Genomic DNA, 21,393 nt, shown 5'->3' on the forward strand with positions numbered 1-21,393 from the left:
GATGATAAGCAGGAAAATCATTGTACAGAATGCTTTCAAGAGGGTGCATAGATGACTAACATTAAGACTGTCCCTTTCCAAGTGCCTCAGGGCTGTCACTAAACCCGATCATGTGTATATAATTCCGTGCATTTCACAAACTACTAATTGGCAAATGAGAACCGCATAAAAGCAACACATGAGTAAAAAAATGAATGAGCACATCACATACATTTTTAAACGCAAACACAGTCTACTATATCTTGCTGTGCATTTGCAAGATTAACCCTAATAAAATCTGCTTGTTGCATTCTGAGTCACCATACAATCCTCATTGGTTTAATGAAAAGAAAAGTTAATCATTTGCATTTTATCTCGTTAAAACAGGTTCGTGTTCCAAGGTCGGAGCTCTGCACTGTATGTCGGAGGAGAGCTTATCCGATGGATGCTCTGATAGTGGACAAAAAAAAGTACCATAAATCCTGTTTCTGCTGTGAGCACTGCAGAAATAAGTTAAGGTAAACATGTTGCTCATACAAATAAATGTTCGCCAGGGGCTCGTTTGAAGATTGCAATATTAATTAGGAAATGCCTCAGTGTTTTATGACTTTATTATGGCTGTAAACACATCAGCAACATAGATAATGAAAATACATTTATGGCTATTAAAATATTTTCCTTTTCCAGAGGTTGAGATATGAGCATTGTTACAGTTTCTCTGTATGTATACATCCACTATAAAGAAAATTAAATCATCTATAAAATATTTGAGTGTAAAATGACAGTAATGCAGTTTAATAATCTTGATGTGGTTCACATCTTAACAAGACTTCTCTTCCCTTTTGTAGCTTAGGAAATTACGTCTCTCTCCATGGACATTTCTACTGCTTGCACCATTACAAACAACTCCTCAAGTCTACAGGGAACTACAATAATGAACTTGTGCAGAAGCCTCCCGCAGGAAGTGGCAGACCTTTCCCCTCGGATGACAAACTTGAATGGAGATATTCCATGAGCAGCATAAGTTCAGCAGACAAAATGCAAAGTGGTGAGAACGAAATGACAAAACCACTTGATGAAAGCAAGTCACACTGCAACAAAATATCTGTAGTTTGGCCCCCACAGGCCGACCCCCCGAAGAAAACCTTCCAAATCGAGGAAGACATTCAGCTAACTAAACCACAGTGGCCCCCTCCTGACAACTCCCCTAGGTCTCCCACACAGCAACACAGAAAGGCTGTTCCCAGAAGTGTCCTTTGAAATTAAGTCACCCAGAGGTTAGTCAGATACACTCAAAGAGGCACAAAAGACTGAATGGTACAATGAGATACTAGCAAAGGACTGTCCTGTAGGGACAATTAAGGAAGTGTTTGGTTAAAGGTCGTAGAGATAAGTGATTTTGAAGAGAACGCGACAAGTGAGACTATGAAAGGAAACTGTGTGCGTGCATGTAAAGGGTATACAGCAGAAGGTTGAAACAGTAAGTGCTAGGGAAGAACAGACAAAGTGTAGAAAGAAGCAGGGTGCCTTGAACTGATGGATTCATGAAATGTGTAGTTCTGAATTGATTGACGCTTATTTCCCCTGACGATCAGAAGCGGCTCTGATGTACCATTGAGTATTTTACATTTCAAGATCAAATTTACCCATTAAATCCAATTTTGGCTATTTGTTTAGCACTTAGAAACATAAATTTGGTTGGTTCTAATCTACATTTCACTTTCCATGTCATGGGTGCAGTCAATTTTAAATCAGCTGGGTAATAAATCCTTACAGATCTCACTGCTGTTGAATGTCACAGTACAAAAGCCACCACAAGACCCAGATTTGGTTCCCTCCGTTTTTTTTTTTACGCTAAAATTAGCTGATTTATCATCATCCTCCATCCTTACCACCACATGTCAGTTCAGTGAAATAGTCCATGGACTTTTGTATTATTTTGTCAGCGCTTTTACTTTTCAACATACCAACATTTTTGCATTTGCCTGTTATTAGCACCTGGTGTGCACATTTCTAAAAGCATCCTGGAATTATTTTATTTATAATATTGGAAGTATATAATATGGTGATATGGATTTGGTGATAATCATGTTTGTTTTGGACATTTGTATCCTATTTTGAACAACAACTATTTTGCAATGAAGAATTTTATTTTTTAGATTAGATACCTTGCTTTGTACAAGAAAATTCCTGATGATGTCGTGCTGTCAGGCTGGTTCACTTACTTTATTGCTGATCTAAGGGCAATAAAATGTTGAATATCACGGTTTCATTTGTCTCTTTAAAGGCCTGCGTGAGTGTGAAATGCAAATATATCGCTGCATCTTCATAGTTAATCCGCATCAAAATCAAAGCGGGAAGCGCGGTCACAGAGCGTGTCAGGTGTGTGTCTGTCTGACACACCAACAGCAGACAGGGGCAGGTCAGCAGATCCCCTTCACGCTGTCAGCATAATCTCCTTTACAACATATCCTCAACCTGGAGGGGATTTTGGAGCTAGAAGCGCAGGTGTGCCTGGTTGTAGACCAGGCTACCATTCTCATTTAAGTAAAACCTGGACATTGAGCTTTTTTCTTTTCTTTTCTTTATTTTTTTTTATCTGTGAGGCAGCATGATAGGGCAGCAGCAGAAAGCACAAATGAGCTTTAGAACCACTCTAAAATAATCTCGTGTCCAAATGTGGTTGCTCATCCTCTTATTTTTTCTTGAGAGTGGATGTCTGCGAGCTTAAGCTGCAGTTTGCTGACTGAAAACTGCAAGATAATGGATTTATTTTTATTTCATTTAGAAAGATTACCATCTTAGCATGTGGACATGTACTCTTGGTTAAGAATAAAACGAGGGGCTGAATTAGTTACACATAAAATAAATTACATTTGATTATGAAATTTTGCACTTGCTAACAAACTGTACCCCATGCACAATACACAAAAGTGTAGCATTAACACATTAATAGAATGTATTATATTCTTTATATTACTAAATATAATCTAATTTTGTTCATTCATTCATTATTGCACATTAACATTTTTAGCCCAACAAATAAACACATCTGCCCATAAAGACTACAATATTAGTCCAAACCTTGCAACTTCAAATAGTCTCTTTTTTCATTTATTTTATTTAATTAAATATAAGACAAACAACAACAACAACAAAAAACCTGTATACTTTGGTTGATTCATCCGTTTAGTGTGCACACTGAAAGTGTTGTCTGCCGTGTGAACCTGTCCGCATGAGTTGACTATACATTCTCCCACAGCGTCAATCTACCTTGCTACTACAGCACCAGTGTTTGTGTGCAAGCAACTCACTTTCTCCCTTCGAGCGGATTTGTTGAGCGACCCGTCGGATTGCGCTCTGATTGGTCGGCCCCTCCTCGTCGAGCGACGCGTCACCCCAGTTTGCGCTACCGTCACGCGAACCCCAGTCCCTCCCCAGTAGAGCAGCAGTGCATTAGGATGCTGGAGCGAAGCGGCAGCAGCGGCTCATCTGTACCACAAGTCTGAGTGGGATGGAGACACTGTGTGAGGTAGGTGGAACAAGAATGCCTTCTCTTTCTGTCGTTTTCTGCCCGACATGGCGAGCGCAGTGCAGGCTGAGATTCACTTATCTGGAATGCAGTGTGCAGGGATGGGTTCACTTCTTTAAAAAAAAAAAGAAAAAAGAAAAAAAAATCTGCAATGTGAGAGGATCTGTTCGTCCTCTGATCATCTGTCCTTCCCGATTCCTGCGTCCCCCCTTTGCCATGGTGGAGCTCTCATCCCTGCTTTAGTGCATTTGGGGGGTTATGCCCGTCTGGGTGTTTAGTGATGCGGCTACTTGAGCGCCATCTCCTCTGGGCACACGCGGATCTGCGTCCTTTTTTTGGCAGAGCTGTCACCTCCGCAACTCGCCGCTAGAAATGCGTAGTTTTGTCCGGGGCATGAGGATGGGAGGTGCAGGTGGCCAAGTTACAGTGTAGCCTATTAAACTTTAAACAGATGCATTTATTCACGTTGATGCACTTATCGCATAGAAGGAAAATGCTTACATTTGGTATCGGTTTGACCTGATGGATGAATGAGCTCAGCTCCTTGTGGGCAGAGGCATTTTCTTTTGGACTCTTTCCCCAGAAGCTGATAAATAATGCTCAGTCAGACTTTGATGTTCAGTTGGAGCATCAACTATAAAACAGAAATGAATGCCCTGATATTTTATTATGCCGATTTTTCTCTGTACATCTTATAAAGTTTTGAGTAGCCATAGAAACAGTGTCAGTAATCTTTTATAGAACTGTGTTAGTGTTGGGTAATAGTTTCTGGTGATGTTTGAAAAATACAGGTGCTGGATTGAAAAAAAAGTACAGAACATGTTCATAAAAATCTAATTTTTGTGACACTTCTGAACAAGTCAGCACACAATATAGATTTTTGCTTTTCAGTCTGAGACGCCGTTCTCTGTTGACGTGTAAATCTTATTTTAGGCTGCGATTAAATGTGGCAAAAATGGTGTTCAAAGTCAAGTGTATGCAAGCTTTCTCTTTCTCCCTGAGTTCTGTTTCTCGCTGCTGACATTGCTGGAACATTTCGGATCATTATCTGGTTCAAACGCTTCCTCGTTTGGCCTTATGATGGTTTCCATTGCATGCCCATCTGCCCGTACAGGCAGCACTGTTCTGTGCCAGACCGCCTGTGAGTCCAGAAGCATCTTTTTATTTGTTTTGCCGGCTGCTGGGCTCCTACTCGTACTCCTCGTGCTATAGCTCCACGTCTGTGTCTGTGCCCTGCTTACTGTGACTGCTCTTCACTAATCACATTTCTGCAAGGTGTAATTAGTCTAGGGAGTCTAAAGCCTTAATCCCCACTTTAAAGTACTGTATCTTTGCTTAGTCAGTGTTGCTTCTCTTTTTGCACTTGGCCCACCATCAGCATTTACTTAGAGGTTTTAAGTGTGTTTTGAATTAGGTTAAATATTAGATAAAATGTGTATTTTGACTCCATTACCCTCAATAAGTCTGTCTAAGTAATGTCTTTGCTGCACACTAATCATGTAATTCCTAATGCTCAGTGGTACTTCAGAAGATCTAAACTACATTTCTAGTTTTAATGAGATCATACAGTATAAGCGCATAAAAGCAGCAGATTTGTCTGTCTCGGCATAATGTCACACAGTGAATTGTGTCCACTCAAGGCTATGACGGCGGCTATTGTCGGAAGTCAAGACAATAGCTCAGTGCTTGCTTGTCCGAATCAGCCCGGGCATGAGCTTGTTAATAATAGGTTGACACGGGCACAGCCTATTTTCTGGCCGTGTTTCTGCCATTCCTTCCCTCGTCTCTAAATGCACAGCTTGACACTTTCTTCGCGAAGAAATTACCAACGTCTCCTGCTCTATCTGAGAGAGGCTGCAGGCCAGTAGGCAGCAAACACAGACGTTTCCTTCACGCAGTTTTACAATAAGTAACCCATCAGGAACAGCTGATATATATGTATGTATATATATATATATATATGCTATTAATAAAACCACAATAAATATGTGCAATTCAATGCATTTAGGCATGTAGGGGCATGAAGGGGATTTAAGTGACTTTGGACGTGGTGTGGTTGTTGGTGCCAGACGGGCTGGTCTGAGTATTTCAGAAACTGCTGATCTACTGGGACTTTTACACACAATCATGTCTAGGGTTTACAGAGAATGGTCCGAAAAAGAGAAAATATCCAGTGAGCGGCAGTTGTGTGGACGAAAACACCTTGTTGATGTGAGAGGTCAGAGGAGAATGGGCAGACTGGTTGGAGATGATAGAAAGGCAACAGTGACTCAAATAACCGCTTGTTACAACCAGGGAACGCACAATACCATCTCTGAACGCACAGCACGTGGAACCTTGAAGAAGATGGGCTACAGCAGCAGAAGACCACAAGGGTTGCCACCCCTGTCAGCTAAGAACAGGAAGCTGAAACTACTCAGTTTCCTGGAACTGCAACTGTGTGATGCTATCATGCCAATATGGACCAAAATCTCTGAGGAATGTTTACAACACCTTGTTGAAAGAACGAAGAATCAAGGTAGTTCTGAAGGTCAAAGGGGGTCCAACCTTTTACTAGCAAGGTGTACCTAATAAAGTGGCCGGTGAGTGTATGAGCTATGAGTTAAACCAAATCCAGTACTTTTCCACTGTGACTGTCAAGACAAGTGGATTTGTCACTCCTCTTCCCAGAGATCATGCAATTTTGTTGAAATGTTATACTTTCTTTTGATCTTGAATGCCCCTGGGTGTATCCTTGAGAAACTTAGCTATATGTGTTGGTTTATCTATTAATCTTTTTGAAATCATGCTAAAAAGCTGTCATGGAAGGCCTGTTGCAACCTTGACATGTTCGTTTGACCTGTTTTTTCCCCTCCCAGTAATAATTAGTAAATCATATCAGGCATCGTTGTGATGCTGTCCAGTGTGTGTGTGTGTGTTTCACTCTAATAAGTTGTGTTTTCTGTCCAGTTTGTGTCAGTTTGACGCTGAAGGCTCAGCATCAGCTCCGTGCATCTCGGAAACAGTTCTGTCTCCTCCGTCTTACTGTAGCAGCACAACTCGTGGGTTGCCTTTTAGTTGTATATCCTGCTCCAGTTACCATGGCGTTTTAAAGTGTTGAAGGTGGTTTATTTGAGACGGATCACATTGCAGCCTTTCCTATATTGTAATTGCATTGTGTCCTGTGATTTCCTGCCCTAATGTGCAACTGGAGCATATGACTCGCATCTGACTCAAGGGTTAATGGCGGTTTTCCCTGCAAGATGTTATTATTCATCATGCTACATGAACTGAGAATGTGATCTGCTGTTGGCTTTATAATTATTTATGGCAGACTGTGCTTTCATAAAATGTATTATTGTTATTGTAATGGCTCACTATCTAAAATAACACTTGGGCTCATTGGTATTTTCACTATGGATTAATCTAGTCAATTACTGGATTTTTGTAATGAACTGTGTTATTTTCCCCCGCTATTTAAGAGTCAACAATTAAGCAATTGATTAATTAATTATCAAAACAGTTGATACCTTACATGCTTATCCAGATTAATTCAAGTTGTGTTGCACTGCTCTCCAACTCCAATGTCCAATAATACTTGTTTAACGTAGGAGCAACATTATCAAATGCGTGTACTAGTTATATTGATTATCAGACAGTGAGCCAGCTGATGAAGAAGAAACATGATCCTGCAGTGCTGTTAAAATGTGAACAATGATGCAATATTATGAGTTGTAGAGCTTTATCATACGGGTGACAAACTAATTTCATTAACAGTCAACGTGGAGGGGGTGGCCGTTTTAGGCTGATCAGGGTCCATGAGGCCTCAAAGAAGGGCACGTTTGATGAGGGGTACTGAGCCTTCTGAGGCACAACCTGAAGAGAGATGTGAGAGAGGTGAAGAGTGCGGTTAGCAGGAGAGGATGAAAGGAATGGATGGGGTGGGAAGAGAGCTCGGTAGAGAGGAACGGATAAAGGAGAACGCTCCGTGGGTGAAAGAGAGTCCACAATTTGACCCCAACCGGGGCTGTTGTGTAACCCCTCTCCCTTTCTTTCCCCTAGTTTCCTGTCTGCCTATTCATCGCTGGCCTCAGGCAAAATGCCCAAAAGCTAATATTAAAAAAGAAAAAAAAAGAAAAAAGAAGAATGATGGATTAGAGAGAGGGTTAAAAGGCCATGCCGAGGTGTGGCCCTGCTCCTCATCCAACCATGTGGAACAAAGCAACAGACAGCTATGCTGTTTTAATCTGTTCTGATGTGAAGTAGAGTCTCTGAGTACTCGTAGCGTTCTGCTCTTAACGCCGAGGAACATCTTAAGAGCTTGTCCTCCTGGGAGAATGCCCGTAATCGCTCGGAAGTGACGATTAGACCACTTTCGCTTCAAATTATCAGTTGGCATTAATAACCGTTACGTTGCTCTTTCTTTCTTTTGAAGAACACCAGGAGATTACAGCTTCTATATATTCACAGAACCACTTCATTTTCACAGAACCCACTTAAACATGTTTTACAGTAATTTTTATTTCAGTTGCTGTTGATTTGTCAAGACACATTAACTATTCAATCCATTAGTATTTACTTATATAGTGTGATTCAGTTAATTGTGAAATCGTGGCCTATTTTTTGTCCTGTTTGGACACAGGATGCTGCAGATACTTTATACTGCACATATATGGTTCTGAGTTTTTCATTTTTTTTTAAATTCACCTCAGTTTTAGCCCATTTCATATCTAAATATAAAGACTTTGACTTGTTTCTCCACTGTAATTGCATTTTCTTTATTAAACGTGGGTCCCTTCCCCACACGCAATGTGCTCACCTGAATTCAGAGTCTCGTTAGTGCGCGTCTCCTCCATCCAGCCTTAATCATTCTCATCCTCCCACACACCTACTGTAATTACTTTTTGTTTTCAATCTTTTAACGAGATGCCAGAGCGGCCTCTGTTATTATTTTTTTTTTTTTTTCCCCCTTCGCGATAATGAGATTCTTCTCACCTGTGAGAATGCAACAATTTAAAACATTCAAATGTGGATCGCCATTTTGCATAATTTCCGCTTTCCGCTGATGTTATTTTGTCCCCGACTTAGTCTTGCTAAAAGCGATGTTTTGGATGCATAATGCATGTTTCGTCCCCGCTATTCAATGCATATCTTTTGTGGTTTGCCTCAAACACTGCGTCCGTTCCATACGTCTCACATAGGACACTGAAGAAATGTATTTCACTGGTAGCTAAGAGAGGAACAGCTCCAGCCCATGATGGTTTCGAGGTACCTTATTAGAGGAATAAGCCTGAACCGGGGCCTGTAGTAGTGTGACTTGATTTCCCCAGTGAGCAGCAGACCAAACCATTTTTTATTGCGTTGATGAAAAGGGCTACGGACACGTTCCTCGGGAGCCGTGACACTCAAATGCCAAAGAGGAAAAGTTTCAGAAACGGCTCTAACAGTGGTGATGCTCTTGGCATGAGTTAATATACAGACAAATACAACTTAAATGGAGGCGCATAGCGAACATCTTTTGTTGTACTACAAGAACATGAGAAGCTTTAATTGGACTGCCTGTAGCAGGAGTTACGAGACAGAAACATCTCCATGGAATAGGGAGGCTGTTTTCTATGATGTCAGGCGCTCTGTGTGTGGGCACACTAAATAATTTGGATCTATTTGCTAGCAGCATATTCAATGTTACCACTGACATGACTGTTCTGTCTTATTTTGTTCAACTGAAATAAGCTTTAAAAAAAAAGAGCTAGTTGAGAATAGAAGCCAGAGTTCAGTCAGTGCCTATTGATTTATTTTTGATTACAGTTTTAGAAAAAAAATGATGTGGGATTTTAAACACAAATTAAACAGAAAAAATTAATGGTGTCCAGCTGCTAGGTTTGGCTGATAGAATTTGCCTATTTGCTTATGTTTCCAGTCTTTAGCGGACCGTAACTGAGCTGTGTTGTAATCCTTCAACATATATTCTCCATGACTGACAGCCCGTCTCAGTCAGCTGCGCAACTTAATAGTCTTTAACAGTCTCTGAACTCGGCTCAGATCTGATTTATTTTTTTTTTCCTCCCCTCACGCTTTGACAGTTTCTGAATGCCACAAAAACTGACTTGTGGTAATAAATTGCTCTCGGGGGAAGCGGAACAATGCAAAACGCTATGCAGAAATAGCAAAAACAGTTTTTCCTTCCACAAACAGTCCAAGAATTATCCTTGAAGTGATCAAACTGACAACCTGAAATACTGCAGAGCCCTGAATGGACGTAGAGATGTTTGCTTAAATACCTCTATTCAGCTCGGGGTCATAGGAAGTGTTTGATTTCTTAACTTCTCATTCACTCTGGCTTTCACTAATGCGCCTTGCACTGCATTTAGAAACCTGGAAAGCAATGTTATAAAAGTTGCATGGGTCAGGAAATTGCATCCTGTCGATCACATGTAACACAATCTTCAGCTTATAGTAACCAAGTAGTCTAAGCCCCTAACCATACATCATTTGCCATAATCACATATATCATTTGAATTCTGATGTATTTTCTACAGCAGTAAAGTCCTGTTATGTAAGCATGAATAAGTAAAAACTTTGAATGCAACTGGATAACCCTACAACCAATCATAACAATGAATTGCAGCATGTGAAGTGTGCAGCCAACACAAGTTTTTTTTCCAAACGTTGTAAGAAGAACAGCAAAGACTTCCTTGAAAGTTGTTTAGCTCTTAATATCTTTCCAACGGTGTAAACCTCTCGCTTCTCTGGAGCAGCCATTAACTCATCAGGACTCTGATGGAGTGCATGTCTACGTCGTTGTTACTCTTCTTTCTTCTATCGATGCATAAACCCTGCACTAATGATGTGACTGACCCGGCACACTGATCTCCAAATGGAGCGACTCCAGCCTGAAATTCACCCCCTAACATTTTGGGGACATTTTGAAACGTCCCTCTAGTTTCCAGCTTAGACACCTATAGTCACATCGTCCAGTTCCCCCTCATGCGACTTTTATAAGACGTCCAGCTAACAGCTGAACCTCAAAGCGATTCTGCCCACTCATCATCAAAAACTAGTTGACTGTTTTGCTGATGTCAAGCAACAAGCAAGTGTGCAACAACACAGTATGTAACGAGCCCAGCTATTTTGCAGCCTTTTATTCACAAAGGTATCACCAAGAACTTAAAGCTAATCTCCTTCTCTCTCGTTTTCTCCTTTCTTTGCTTTTTCATAAAGCCAAGAAGACCATACCGAGCTATTTTCACCTTATAGTTTGCTGAAGAGCCCAGGTTGGTGGGATGTGACCTAGTGACATAAAATAAAAGCTCATGTGATTAAAATCATTGTACAAAGGTTGCTCCTAGAACAGGTGTTTTAGGCGCATAGAATGCTATATAAAAAGTTAATGAATCAGAATGATATTGAAAGTTGCATAATGTTGCTTTAAACCTCAGCCTTGATTGCACATGTTGTAGACTCAGTCATATTTTATCGTATGGCCTCGCAGAGAAACGGGACGTGGTTATGAATTCATAATCACTGATTAAAGAGCAAACTGTGTGTGTGGATTGTCTCGTCTCGTATGGGTTTAAGGATGAATGATGTTTAGAAATGATTTATTCATGATGACAGTAGGCTTGTGTTAGCTTAGTGAGCTACAAAGGGAAAAGTATCATCTGGTGCTGTGTGCAGTTTGTTAAGTCATTGAGTTAATTATCCCTCAGCCTTCCAGCAGGAAACAGCCCCTCCGGAGTTAAGTCCCCTCATTTAAACTCCCTCTGAGGTCTCCCTCAGCGCTCATGCAGGGCCCAGATAAACATGTGATATGATAACCGCGTGTCCAAATCAGCCGGTTAAACATTTTCACTCATTACATCGGCCGCCCTGCAAGAAATCTCACTGGGCTTGGGTCATCCTAATTCATGTAACGGAGCAGAACGAGAGACTGGACCTCAGATCAGCTGAGACCAATCCATTATGTCAAACCATCAAATAAACAGAAAATTATTGACAATTATTTGCCAAGCGACCACTATTTTATGACGAGAAATGTCTTTGCTGCAGAATATACATCATATTTATGCGTCTACCAATGGGGTGACACAGCAGCTCATTTTCCGTGTGTTTCCTGCAGGTGCCATGGCTTCCTTCCATCTGGTGATTCTAAATTGGCCATTGATGTAACTACGAGCCTGCATGGTTGTCAAGCTCTGTATTAGTCCCTCAAGACCCATTACAAGAGAACACGTATGGATGGACTGATATTGACCAAGCTGCTATAAAAAGTATTCTTTTGAAATACTGACCTTTCATATACCGATCAGCCACAGCATTGCGATCACTGACAGGAGAAGTAAGTAACATTGACCAACCCGTGACGATGCAATGTTCTGCTGAGAAACATTTGCATTCGTTAGTTAGATGTGTACCACCCGACTGCAGCCTGACACACACAAACAGTTTAGGAACAACTAAAAAAAAAACATGAAACACAGCACAAGGTGTTGACCCGGCCTCCAAATTCACTAGATCCCAAACTGATTAAGAATCTGTGGGATGCACTGGAACAAGCCTGATCCACAGAGACCCCTCCCCTCAACACATAGGAGGCCTAGGGCCTCAGAAGACCCATGGCCATTCTCTGATGAGTTTTGGAGACACAAGGGAGACCTAGGCAATCTTAGGAGGGTGGTCATAATGTTACGGCTGATCACTGTAATCCCTTTCATTTGATGTTTGAGCCTCCCCTTCATCTAAATGCATTATGTTTTAGCTGTCTTTAATCTTCCTGCCTTTGGATAAATGCAACACTGGCCATCTGTGGCAACGAAATGTTTCCAGCTTAAGTATGAAAATCACAGGTGCTCCGGCTGCATGTGTGCCAATTATAAAAAGGGGTCAGACGGATTTTCACTTAGCGGATTGGCAGAGCACTTCAAGTTACACAATACAGGACTGGCGCATCACACGACGAAATGCAGCATGGTGCCTTGCTTAACGCGGACGAGCTAATATTAACAAAGTGGTACAAAGTTAAGTCCACAGCCTGCGAGTTTACGTGGTATAGGTCCTCTGAGGTGCCTCCAGCAGTAGATTAAAACAGTATAATCAGGTTTTCAATGTCAATAAGGCACTGGTGGTTTGAAGTGACAAAAAGCCGGGAGGTTTTTGACCTCTACTCAAGAGTGTTTGTTTCTTAAAAGGCGTGGTTTGCATTCCGAGAGGAGCTGATGCCTTGCTTTATCCATATTTATAACCGTGCCATGCGTAGTGTCCCAAGAATGACAGGCAGACAAAACAAAGCTGCCCACAGGTACACAGAGTAGAGCCTGTTCGAGAGAGAATATGTGCTTTTGGTTTTGTGCTGCGGAATTAATTTTCTCTGTGTGAGCGTGTGCTGCGTGTTTCGGTCTCCTCAGTGACAGTATAATGCTAATGCCCGGCACTGTTACCACAGTCCACTTGATCCAGGGCGGTTGCCACAAAAGACTATGAATAGATGCTTGTGCCGTTCCTCCTCCTCAGTACAGAGCAGCGGGGCAGCCTGTGAAAGTGCCACTGCACCAGTACCTTTCACAAAACAATGCACGGCCTGCTTGGAATTGATGTTTCTCGAAATCCCCAGCCGATTACCGGAGTGAAGCCTTGGCGGTGACCTCAAAAAAAAAAATAAAAAAATGCAAGAGGTAGCTCGTAGCTGAGGAGGAGGCCTCCTGTGCTTTAAGCGGCAGCATCATTTCTATGTTGATGAGTGTCCTGGAGCGCTGGTGCTACTAGTGGCAACTTGAGTTGAAGAGAAACATTTTAGCCAAAGGAGTCAAGGAAACCCAAGAGTATTCTCAAGCTCTTGTTCTTCCAACATGCCTGTGCACAGCTCTAGGGAAGCTGGGATTATTCTTTTTTTGGCTTTTGCTTCAAGTGAAAGCAGCTTCACGTATCAGCTCAGTTATTGTAGATGATGCATTTTTGTGCAACGTAAGAGGTTCTGTAACAATATGACTTATTTAAAGAGGGACGTAGTTTCCCCTAGAGGGGAGAAAAGGTCAAGTTATCTGCAGTGTGATCAGTGCTGTGTGTTCGGTGAGGAGGAAGATTGTGTATAAAAAAAGGAAAAAAACATTCTTAATAAGAAACTACATTTTGACGTCACCATTTTTTTTTGGGAGATGGTTAATGATTGATTGTTGGATAAAATAAATTCTAAATCGAGGAAGATTATATATTTTCTGCACGCAAACAGTGAGTCGAACTAAATCAGACCAACTACGAGACATGTCTCTATATCTTCTCTATTCGCAAAGCTGAGTGAGATAATTATCCAGGACCTGAATGGAAGAACCCAACATGTGCTTTCTATCTCACTATATGGAAAGCTGAAATGAATACTTTTGCGAACGAATTTTGGAGTTGAACAAAATGTGACTTTCTTAATGTCTAGCTTAAGGGAACTCTGGCTAAATGAAAATATCTTTTGCAAACAGAATATTTGTGAGTTGAATAGGTCTTTGCAGCTGTTGGAGGGCATCACTGTTTAACCAGCCTGGGGTGCAGTACAAAAAAAAAATTAAAAAAAAGCCATTCTTACAGCCACTTACTGTAGGCAGCGGAAAAACAACTCTGATAGATGAAAGAATTATTCATTAGCATATTCAACACATTAAAATGTAAAAAAAAAATATGCATGAGTCTAAGACCACTTGGGGAGGATACTTTTAAAGCTATTTGACAAGAAAAACAAGTAATCAAAGGAACAGCCTTGGACCCCCTCCCCCCCTCCAAAAAAATGTGTCATATTTTCCTTTCGGGTGCACCATGAAGCTCTGGCATTATTTTAAAAAATAAAATAAAATAACGTGATAGTTGAGATAATTGTGCAGTTAAGCGAACTGAAGTGACACGGAACAGAGTCTGTGAATGTTTGGTGGCAAAGTCTCAAAGCTAAAGTGTGTTTTGACAGAACTAAGGCCGTTTTCCTCAGCGGCATGCAGGCTGACGGTCCAGCTGAGGTCTGACCTTTTGCAGTTTTTCATTTCGTTCCGGTGTCTGTTGTTTTTATCTCAAACCTCAAGTCGTGTCACAAGAAATTCAAAGTTTACAGCCACCAAGTCTCAAGTAAATCTGTAACGTCCGTGATGAATTTAATCACAATGCATTTTTTTTTTTAAATCTCATGTTTGTGTCAAATATACAAGAAAGCAATAGACAATATTTATTTTTGTGTGATACAGAGGAGCAGAACTTGCTAAGACTTCCTGCACTAGTTCTATTGTCGCTTGGAATTTCACTTCGTGCTTCAACTGTGCGCCTTCTTAGGCTGCTGCACATATTATACTAATACGAGCAGACGCCTTAGTGATCTCAGACTGTGGGTGCAGTGACATGAGCTCTGGCTGAAAAGCAGCTGAGGACAAGGTGCTTTTGGGTTTCGTTTGGATATTTCACTGGATCTGTAGATGATTTTGCATTTATTACTTCACCAGTAAACACAAACGCTACATCCCAATCCGCTCATCGCTTAAATTATACCCAGGTGTCATTTCAGCATACAATATGTAAATGAACCGACATTAAAGGCTACATGACCCTTTTAAAGATACATTTTTGCTTCCTGCCTTCTTGACCTCGTCGTTTATGCTCTCATGTGTTTCAGAGAGATAATGTGGAAGAGATGCAGTCAGAGGTTGATTGAAAATTGATTTTCATTAAAGGGGGGAATGTGACACGGTGCATAGTTACCATGTAGACCTTTACGTGGAGGATGATCAATGGTGTCAACGTGTTTCTGTGAATGGAAAAATTAGCCCTGTAGGAGGTGACTTCAATCACAGCATGTTGTATTGACCACCACTTACTACTGTCTAAGATACCATTACAGAGTTGGGATGCGAGTTTGTATGTCCACAGACATGTCCTTAACCGACAGCGTGTGTGTGTGTGTGTGTGTGTGTGTGTGTGTGTGTGTGTGTGTGTGTAGTGCTAAGTGGACAGAGGATCGTCTCTTATAAATAGCTGTGCAGTCAGCTTTTTTTTTTACTTTTTTATGCAATAGAAGACATGTAGCACAACTATAAAACACTATTCAGGAACAGTGTGTTGGGCCACTTGTAGAACATGTTTGCATCTTGTCTATAATTAGCATGTCTCAGGTGCTGGAAAAAGAAGAACTGCATTCACCTGCCACGGTTTCCTCATTGCTGTCTGCCCATGGGGTTGCGCAGTTATATTGTGCGATACAAGCCTTGACATGATCCCCTTCAGATCACCAGGGAGAGAACCAGGGAAGGAAAAGCAGAGATGAATTTGAAAGTCTTTCAAATTGCTTTTGTGCCAGAGTGACAGTTCAAGTAATAAACAGTAAACAACTCCCATATAATGGAAAACATGGAGAAAAAAGGTGTGATTTTAGAAAAAGTTAGCAGCATCCCGAAGAAGAAATAAATGTGACAGATACTTTAACTTAGGATTGATGACGCTGCTGACGGTGCCGTATTTTTTTGCTTATTACAGCATGTCAGTGTGCGTTCCGCCGGTTCACCTGAAGTCGACAATACGTGGGTGTTCGTAGAGTACATAATGTTTTATACTTCTTTAATGCCATCCATTCTTGTGAGCATGTCCTCAGTAATGATGTCTGACAGCGACAGGTTGAAGGATAAAGGTTAATCACTTTGTACCGAGTGCTCAAACATCCAAATGCATTCTGCAATGCAGCCCTTTGTATTCCAGAAGAGCATCCACAGCTCATTTTACTCTGTAATAGCTTTGTAGAAGAGTAATGTTTCAGGACAAAGTGTAGATAAAGGATATTTTGTTGTGTTTGTAATTTTTCTCAAATGAAGGCTGGTGCGACTGTGGATGGATGCTTTCCCTTTTTAAATTCCTTTGTTAATAATTTACTTGCGCGGTGTTTGTCAGGAAGCAATCAAAAAAAAAAAAAATACAGAACAGCCAATTTAAAATAAAATGGATGAGGAAAAAGATTGATCCTGAAAATGGTCTGATTCTAAATCGGTTTAAATTACCCATCACAATCTAATCAGTAAGCCATCTAATGTGCGCTGCAAAGCTTCTATCGGTTACGCATTTGTTCAAGGTGATTCTGCCAAACCTGCAAATAGTGTTGACACGGGCCAATTCCATATCAGCTATAGAGTAATACATTATTCCACTGAAGTTTACAGTGTCTGTGCTTACTTTCTCAGGTGCACTGACTTGCGAAAAGTAGACATTTGAAAAAGTACAGCAATCACTCAGTGTCATTACTGCAGGAAATGAATAGGAAAGCATTCTGTCGGCGGCACATTTCTCAGATTTTTTAACAGAACGGCAGTCAGCTGTAAAAAAAAAAAGAAAAGAAAGAAAAAAAATGGTAAGGTACACTGAAAGGTTTAAAACCAAACATCTAGAGTTTAGTCCAGGGATCTTCAATGTCTTTCAGACCAAGGACCCCCAAAACTGATGGAGAGATTAAGTAGGGACCCCCTACCTTCTATATGTGTTCTATATTAGTAGTACTACTTATAAATATACATTATTATTATTGCATTCAATATTAAGCTGTTTAAATAATACACAGGTTCAAATATTCATTTTTTTATTTCAAACATATGCAACAGTAGGGTGTTTGAGGTGGGAAATTAAAAAGATATATATAAAAAATGGCTAATCAATCAAGAATTTTGGACCTCCCTTCAAGTACCTCCGCAGACCCGCTAGTGAAGACCTGTGTTTTAGTCCCTTAGGATATAACCCCAGGTATCCGATGTAGGTTTAATTTCTTTAACAGATGCATTTCTGTCGTTGTCTGTGTTTTCCATTGCACAGAGTTCCAAACATTTACGAGCCTGTATTATACAGTGCATGTGTGACACACTTTCTGCCTGAAGTATTACTACAATGTTAAGTCTGTGATGAGAACCTAATTTGTATTCCAACGGTAAACAATATACTGAAATCCTGAAAATAAACTATTGTATCTCAGTATAAGGACTCCATATTTAAACGTCAGCTCCCCGGTGCTGGGAAAGTGCCTTTGAGGTTTAGCTGTACTTTATTTTTGGACTTAAAAGGTGAACGGAGTGTCAGTCGGTAAATTGCCAGCCGTCTGTATCTCACTATTTCATTGAGGTTTAGCATTTATGAAGGGAAGAAACACTCAGATAGAATAGGCAAAAACAAAAGATAGATACTATTTCCTTCTCGTCTCCTTGTTTTTGCAGCCCAGATACACAGTTCGTAAGAAAACAAGAGAACTGACGTGAAAAGGAACATACAAGCCATCAGTCCGATTTTAAAAATAAATAAAAAAAAAAGCCTTAAAAAAGGCTGCATTATAAAACCCCATTTCGCACATCGCACCTCTTCACAGCAGAACCTTTGTATATATTTGCTGTTTTTCACACTGCATATGGACATCTATTCACAGGATAACACTGCACTACCTGGATTTAGAGGGTTGAGGAAAAAAAATCTGCAGCTTCTCGCACATTTTCTACCCTGCAATCTGTCTCATCGCTGGATTACAGTAAAGCTGCCAGTGCATAATTACAGACAGTAACTATGATGAATCTATTTCTGTAATTACTATGCGGTTCAATTTCACTCGTCGCTGACTGTCGGCACCAATTACTAGTTGCATGAGGAGACTTTTCTATAAAGCATTTTAGAAGAAGCACGCTGTAATAACAAGTTATTTAGGAAATAGTTCAGCTCATGTCTCTCTGTCTTAAATAACAACATACTGTATATTGTAATGTCTCACATATCTCTGCAGTTTAATTATAAAATGCGTTTCTTTGCAGTTTTTCAGCTAGGTTAGAGATGATAATTTAATGAAGTCATCTGTCTAAATAAAAATATCTGCTACAGGGATTTGCAAAGATATCCATCTGTGGTTTTGGCTTATAGCTTCAGTTAAACACAGTAACATTCCCATTAGCCAGACATTAAATGAAGTAAAAACAGAACAAAAGCAGCTTGTTAAGGCCTCATCTCATTTATGCGTTTCCTTGTTTGGTATGATGATTTATGATAATTTCACTTTAAATTCTGGATAAAGTATGATGTCGGGGACGTCTACTTCAGATGTCACTGAGGGCATGATCCTATTGGCAGAGATGACCCGGCACCAGAAACTCTTTAGGGAGAGGGGCAGAGCAGCCAGGGGCGTCGAGCCTTTCTTTTTAGGAGCGAAACCTGTCACATCAAAACAAATTGCTCTTCCCTGAAGGATTGTTCTCTGAAGATCTCGTCACATGAGGCGCAGTGACTGAGCCGTGGGAGGGTGCTGTTAGGTGGTAAGCTGTGAAGAGCGCAGGAAGTTATGGATTTGACACTAACACTTCGTACACAAGCTCTACAAAAAGGAGGAAGCCGTGTCTCGACAAGTGTGTGTATTTGTGTGGGGGAAGGCCAAGTGTCTGACGTGCGAACAATAAACGGAAAAAGGCCAGGAACAACCTCAGTAGCAGCAAGAAACATCACTGTTGGACTGATATCAGCTGAGCTGGGCTCAAGTTGCCCTGTTACATACAGAACTGTATCATAGTTTGATATCTAAAGCAGGTGTCTTCGATGTCTTTCAGGCCAAACTGATGGAGAGATTAATTAGGGACCCCCTACTTACTATATGTGTTCTATATTAAACTTGACCTAGTGCTGTTTATAAATATACATCATTATTATCATTTTGCATTCAATATTAAACTATTCAAATAGCACTCAGGTTCAACTAATTAAATTTTTTTATTCCAAACATGTGCAACACTCGGGTGGTCGTACAACTGCCATACACATACCTGACATAAACATACCTAACTGGTGTATAAATGATGCTCGTGGGAGCTAATAATGCTAATAATTGCAGCATGCATCTGGGATTTCTCCTGGGGAATCTCCTGCGGCCAATTGCGGCGTACCTGACAGAGTCGGCATGTAATGTGCGGCCTCGTAATTGGCTCAGCAAGCAATAGAGGCGGGGCCTACTGTGTACAGGAGGCTTAGATTGACAGGTCTCGGCTAGTGCGATGCTCTCTGTGCATCTTGCTGAGACATCTCCTGTAACGCTGAATGAGTGCTGACTGAAACATAACACCTTCTAGAGAAGGAACTAAAATATGTTGGAATACTGTGTATTTAAAGAAATTTAAATTGTGGGTAAAAAGTTTTTAAAAATATACAGAAATGTCTAATCAACCAAAGATTTTGCGAACCCCCTGCAATACCTCCCTGTTAAAGGCCTATGATCTAAAAGGTAAATCATTGGTTTTAAAATTACATACTGTGAATGCCCATTGGTTTGTATTCATTTGCCTCGGACTAGGCTGTTTACAGCAATAAAGCTTTTCACTGGTAAATGCACACCATAGTATGAATGTTCCTTCCATTCACGGCTTAACAACGGCTCAGTGGCAAAAAGCTCCTACAGCTAAAATGCTGCATTAAACTGGCATAATCCCAGTGTTAATTACAAACATAATTGTCCCCAAGTAGACAATAGGGCAGAAAGCCTGACCAGTGGTACTGACCTTGAAATGTGAAAAAAAAAAAAAAAAACTGAGCCGACTCAGCTTGAAAGTGGAGACAAGCTGAGTTGGCTGCTCAAGAGGGGCGATATTTTTGAAGGAGGATTTTCAAGGAGATGCGGAAAAAGAGCTGCACTCATTCTGCACGCAGTCCAGAAAACGTAAGCAATACTTTAAAGTGGCTATGGTGCACTTCAAACGGTTAACTACAGCCCAAAAGAATTCTGGGGCCAGCACAACAAACTATTGACGTTTTAATAAATAAGATAGAGAATAATTGGCCTTTTTTTTCATCATTCTGCGACAAGGCGTGATCTGGTATGATCCTCCAACCACCATCAAACTGTGAACAGCAAGCCCAGTGAAAGGAGTGGATTATCTCACTGAGAGTTTGGAGGGCTGCAGCCTGTTGTCTGCTGCTGCTGCTCCCTGGCACTTTTCAAACTGGACTACTGTCAAAAAAAAAAATGCCCCAAACTGTTTTGCAGAAGCTTCCAGTAGCGCTATGCTCACATCACATTTCCCGTGACCTCTTCATAATAAAATTAAACTCTTGTTTTGCCAGTTAAATGCTTTTAATGTGAAGCTGCAGCAGTAGAAGGCACTCGGTTTGCATTAGCAGCAGTCTCCGAAGCCATTAGCCATTGCCCGATGACGATTTAGCGTTTGGCCCTTATTCTGTTTATGGAGATTACATTATCAGTAACTTAACTGGGTACTTAGTCCAGTGATGTCACCACAGACACCAAGTTGATAATAATATGAATGTACAAATACAGCAGTCCTTTCATCAGCAGCTTCTTTATAGGCCACTGTGTTACTTTATTTGGCGATGGATAGATAGACTCACCAGACAGTTATTTAGATGAATAACTTAAAGACTGCCACCTAAGGATTTCTGGTTGCCACGTTTAAGCAAAACGTTCTACAGACGGCAAAGTAAGAAGTGGGAAGGGTTTAGAATCATCAGTCGAATACATCCTAAATAACACAGCGTATGGCAGGTTTGCGAGGCACAGAATCTCTGGAGGATCTTAAATTCTCTGAGCACAGTAAAAGTACATTTTAGCTGCTCCTGCGGGTAAACTCAGATGTGCAGCCACACTGCCAAATTAAAACAAATGGCAGCGCATGTATTTTCAAGAGCACTGGATGTTTCAAATCTACTGTACAAACACCACAAAGTCGAACAGGAGTAGAGAGTACACATAGACAAATAATTCTTTTACAAATATAGTCACGTGTGACATGCTTAAAATTCAGGGTGTTGATTCTCTGCAACAAATGAGGCCACGGTGGTGCATCTGTTCTCCTTCCCTCGCGCTCTCTTTGAGACACAAAAACCAGCAGCATTGTTTTTCATTCCTGACATAAAACCACATTTCTCTGAATCTG

The 21,393-nt window shown here is 40.8% G+C and overlaps 2 protein-coding genes across 5 annotated transcripts in view; both read left to right on the forward strand.

The window, feature by feature from the left end:
- xirp2b (xin actin binding repeat containing 2b) overlaps positions 1 to 2,243 on the forward strand; it is a 35,910-nt gene extending 33,667 nt beyond the window's left edge. For all 4 annotated transcript variants that reach the window (XM_047600266.1, XM_047600263.1, XM_047600264.1 and 1 more), the window contains 2 exons: positions 367 to 497; positions 828 to 2,243. In XM_047600266.1, the coding sequence (XP_047456222.1) occupies positions 367 to 458 (92 nt within the window). In that variant the 3' untranslated portion in view covers positions 459 to 497; positions 828 to 2,243. The remainder of the gene's footprint in view (positions 1 to 366; positions 498 to 827) is intronic.
- Positions 2,244 to 3,246: 1,003 nt separating this feature from the next.
- Positions 3,247 to 21,393, forward strand: part of b3galt1b (UDP-Gal:betaGlcNAc beta 1,3-galactosyltransferase, polypeptide 1b) — a 41,725-nt gene continuing 23,578 nt past the window's right edge. The window contains exon 1 of the mRNA XM_047600014.1: positions 3,247 to 3,511. The gene's annotated coding sequence lies outside the window, so the exon portion shown is untranslated. The remainder of the gene's footprint in view (positions 3,512 to 21,393) is intronic.

The sequence above is a fragment of the Mugil cephalus genome, chromosome 12 (genome assembly GCF_022458985.1).
Source record: "Mugil cephalus isolate CIBA_MC_2020 chromosome 12, CIBA_Mcephalus_1.1, whole genome shotgun sequence".
NCBI classification, from domain to species: domain Eukaryota; kingdom Metazoa; phylum Chordata; class Actinopteri; order Mugiliformes; family Mugilidae; genus Mugil; species Mugil cephalus.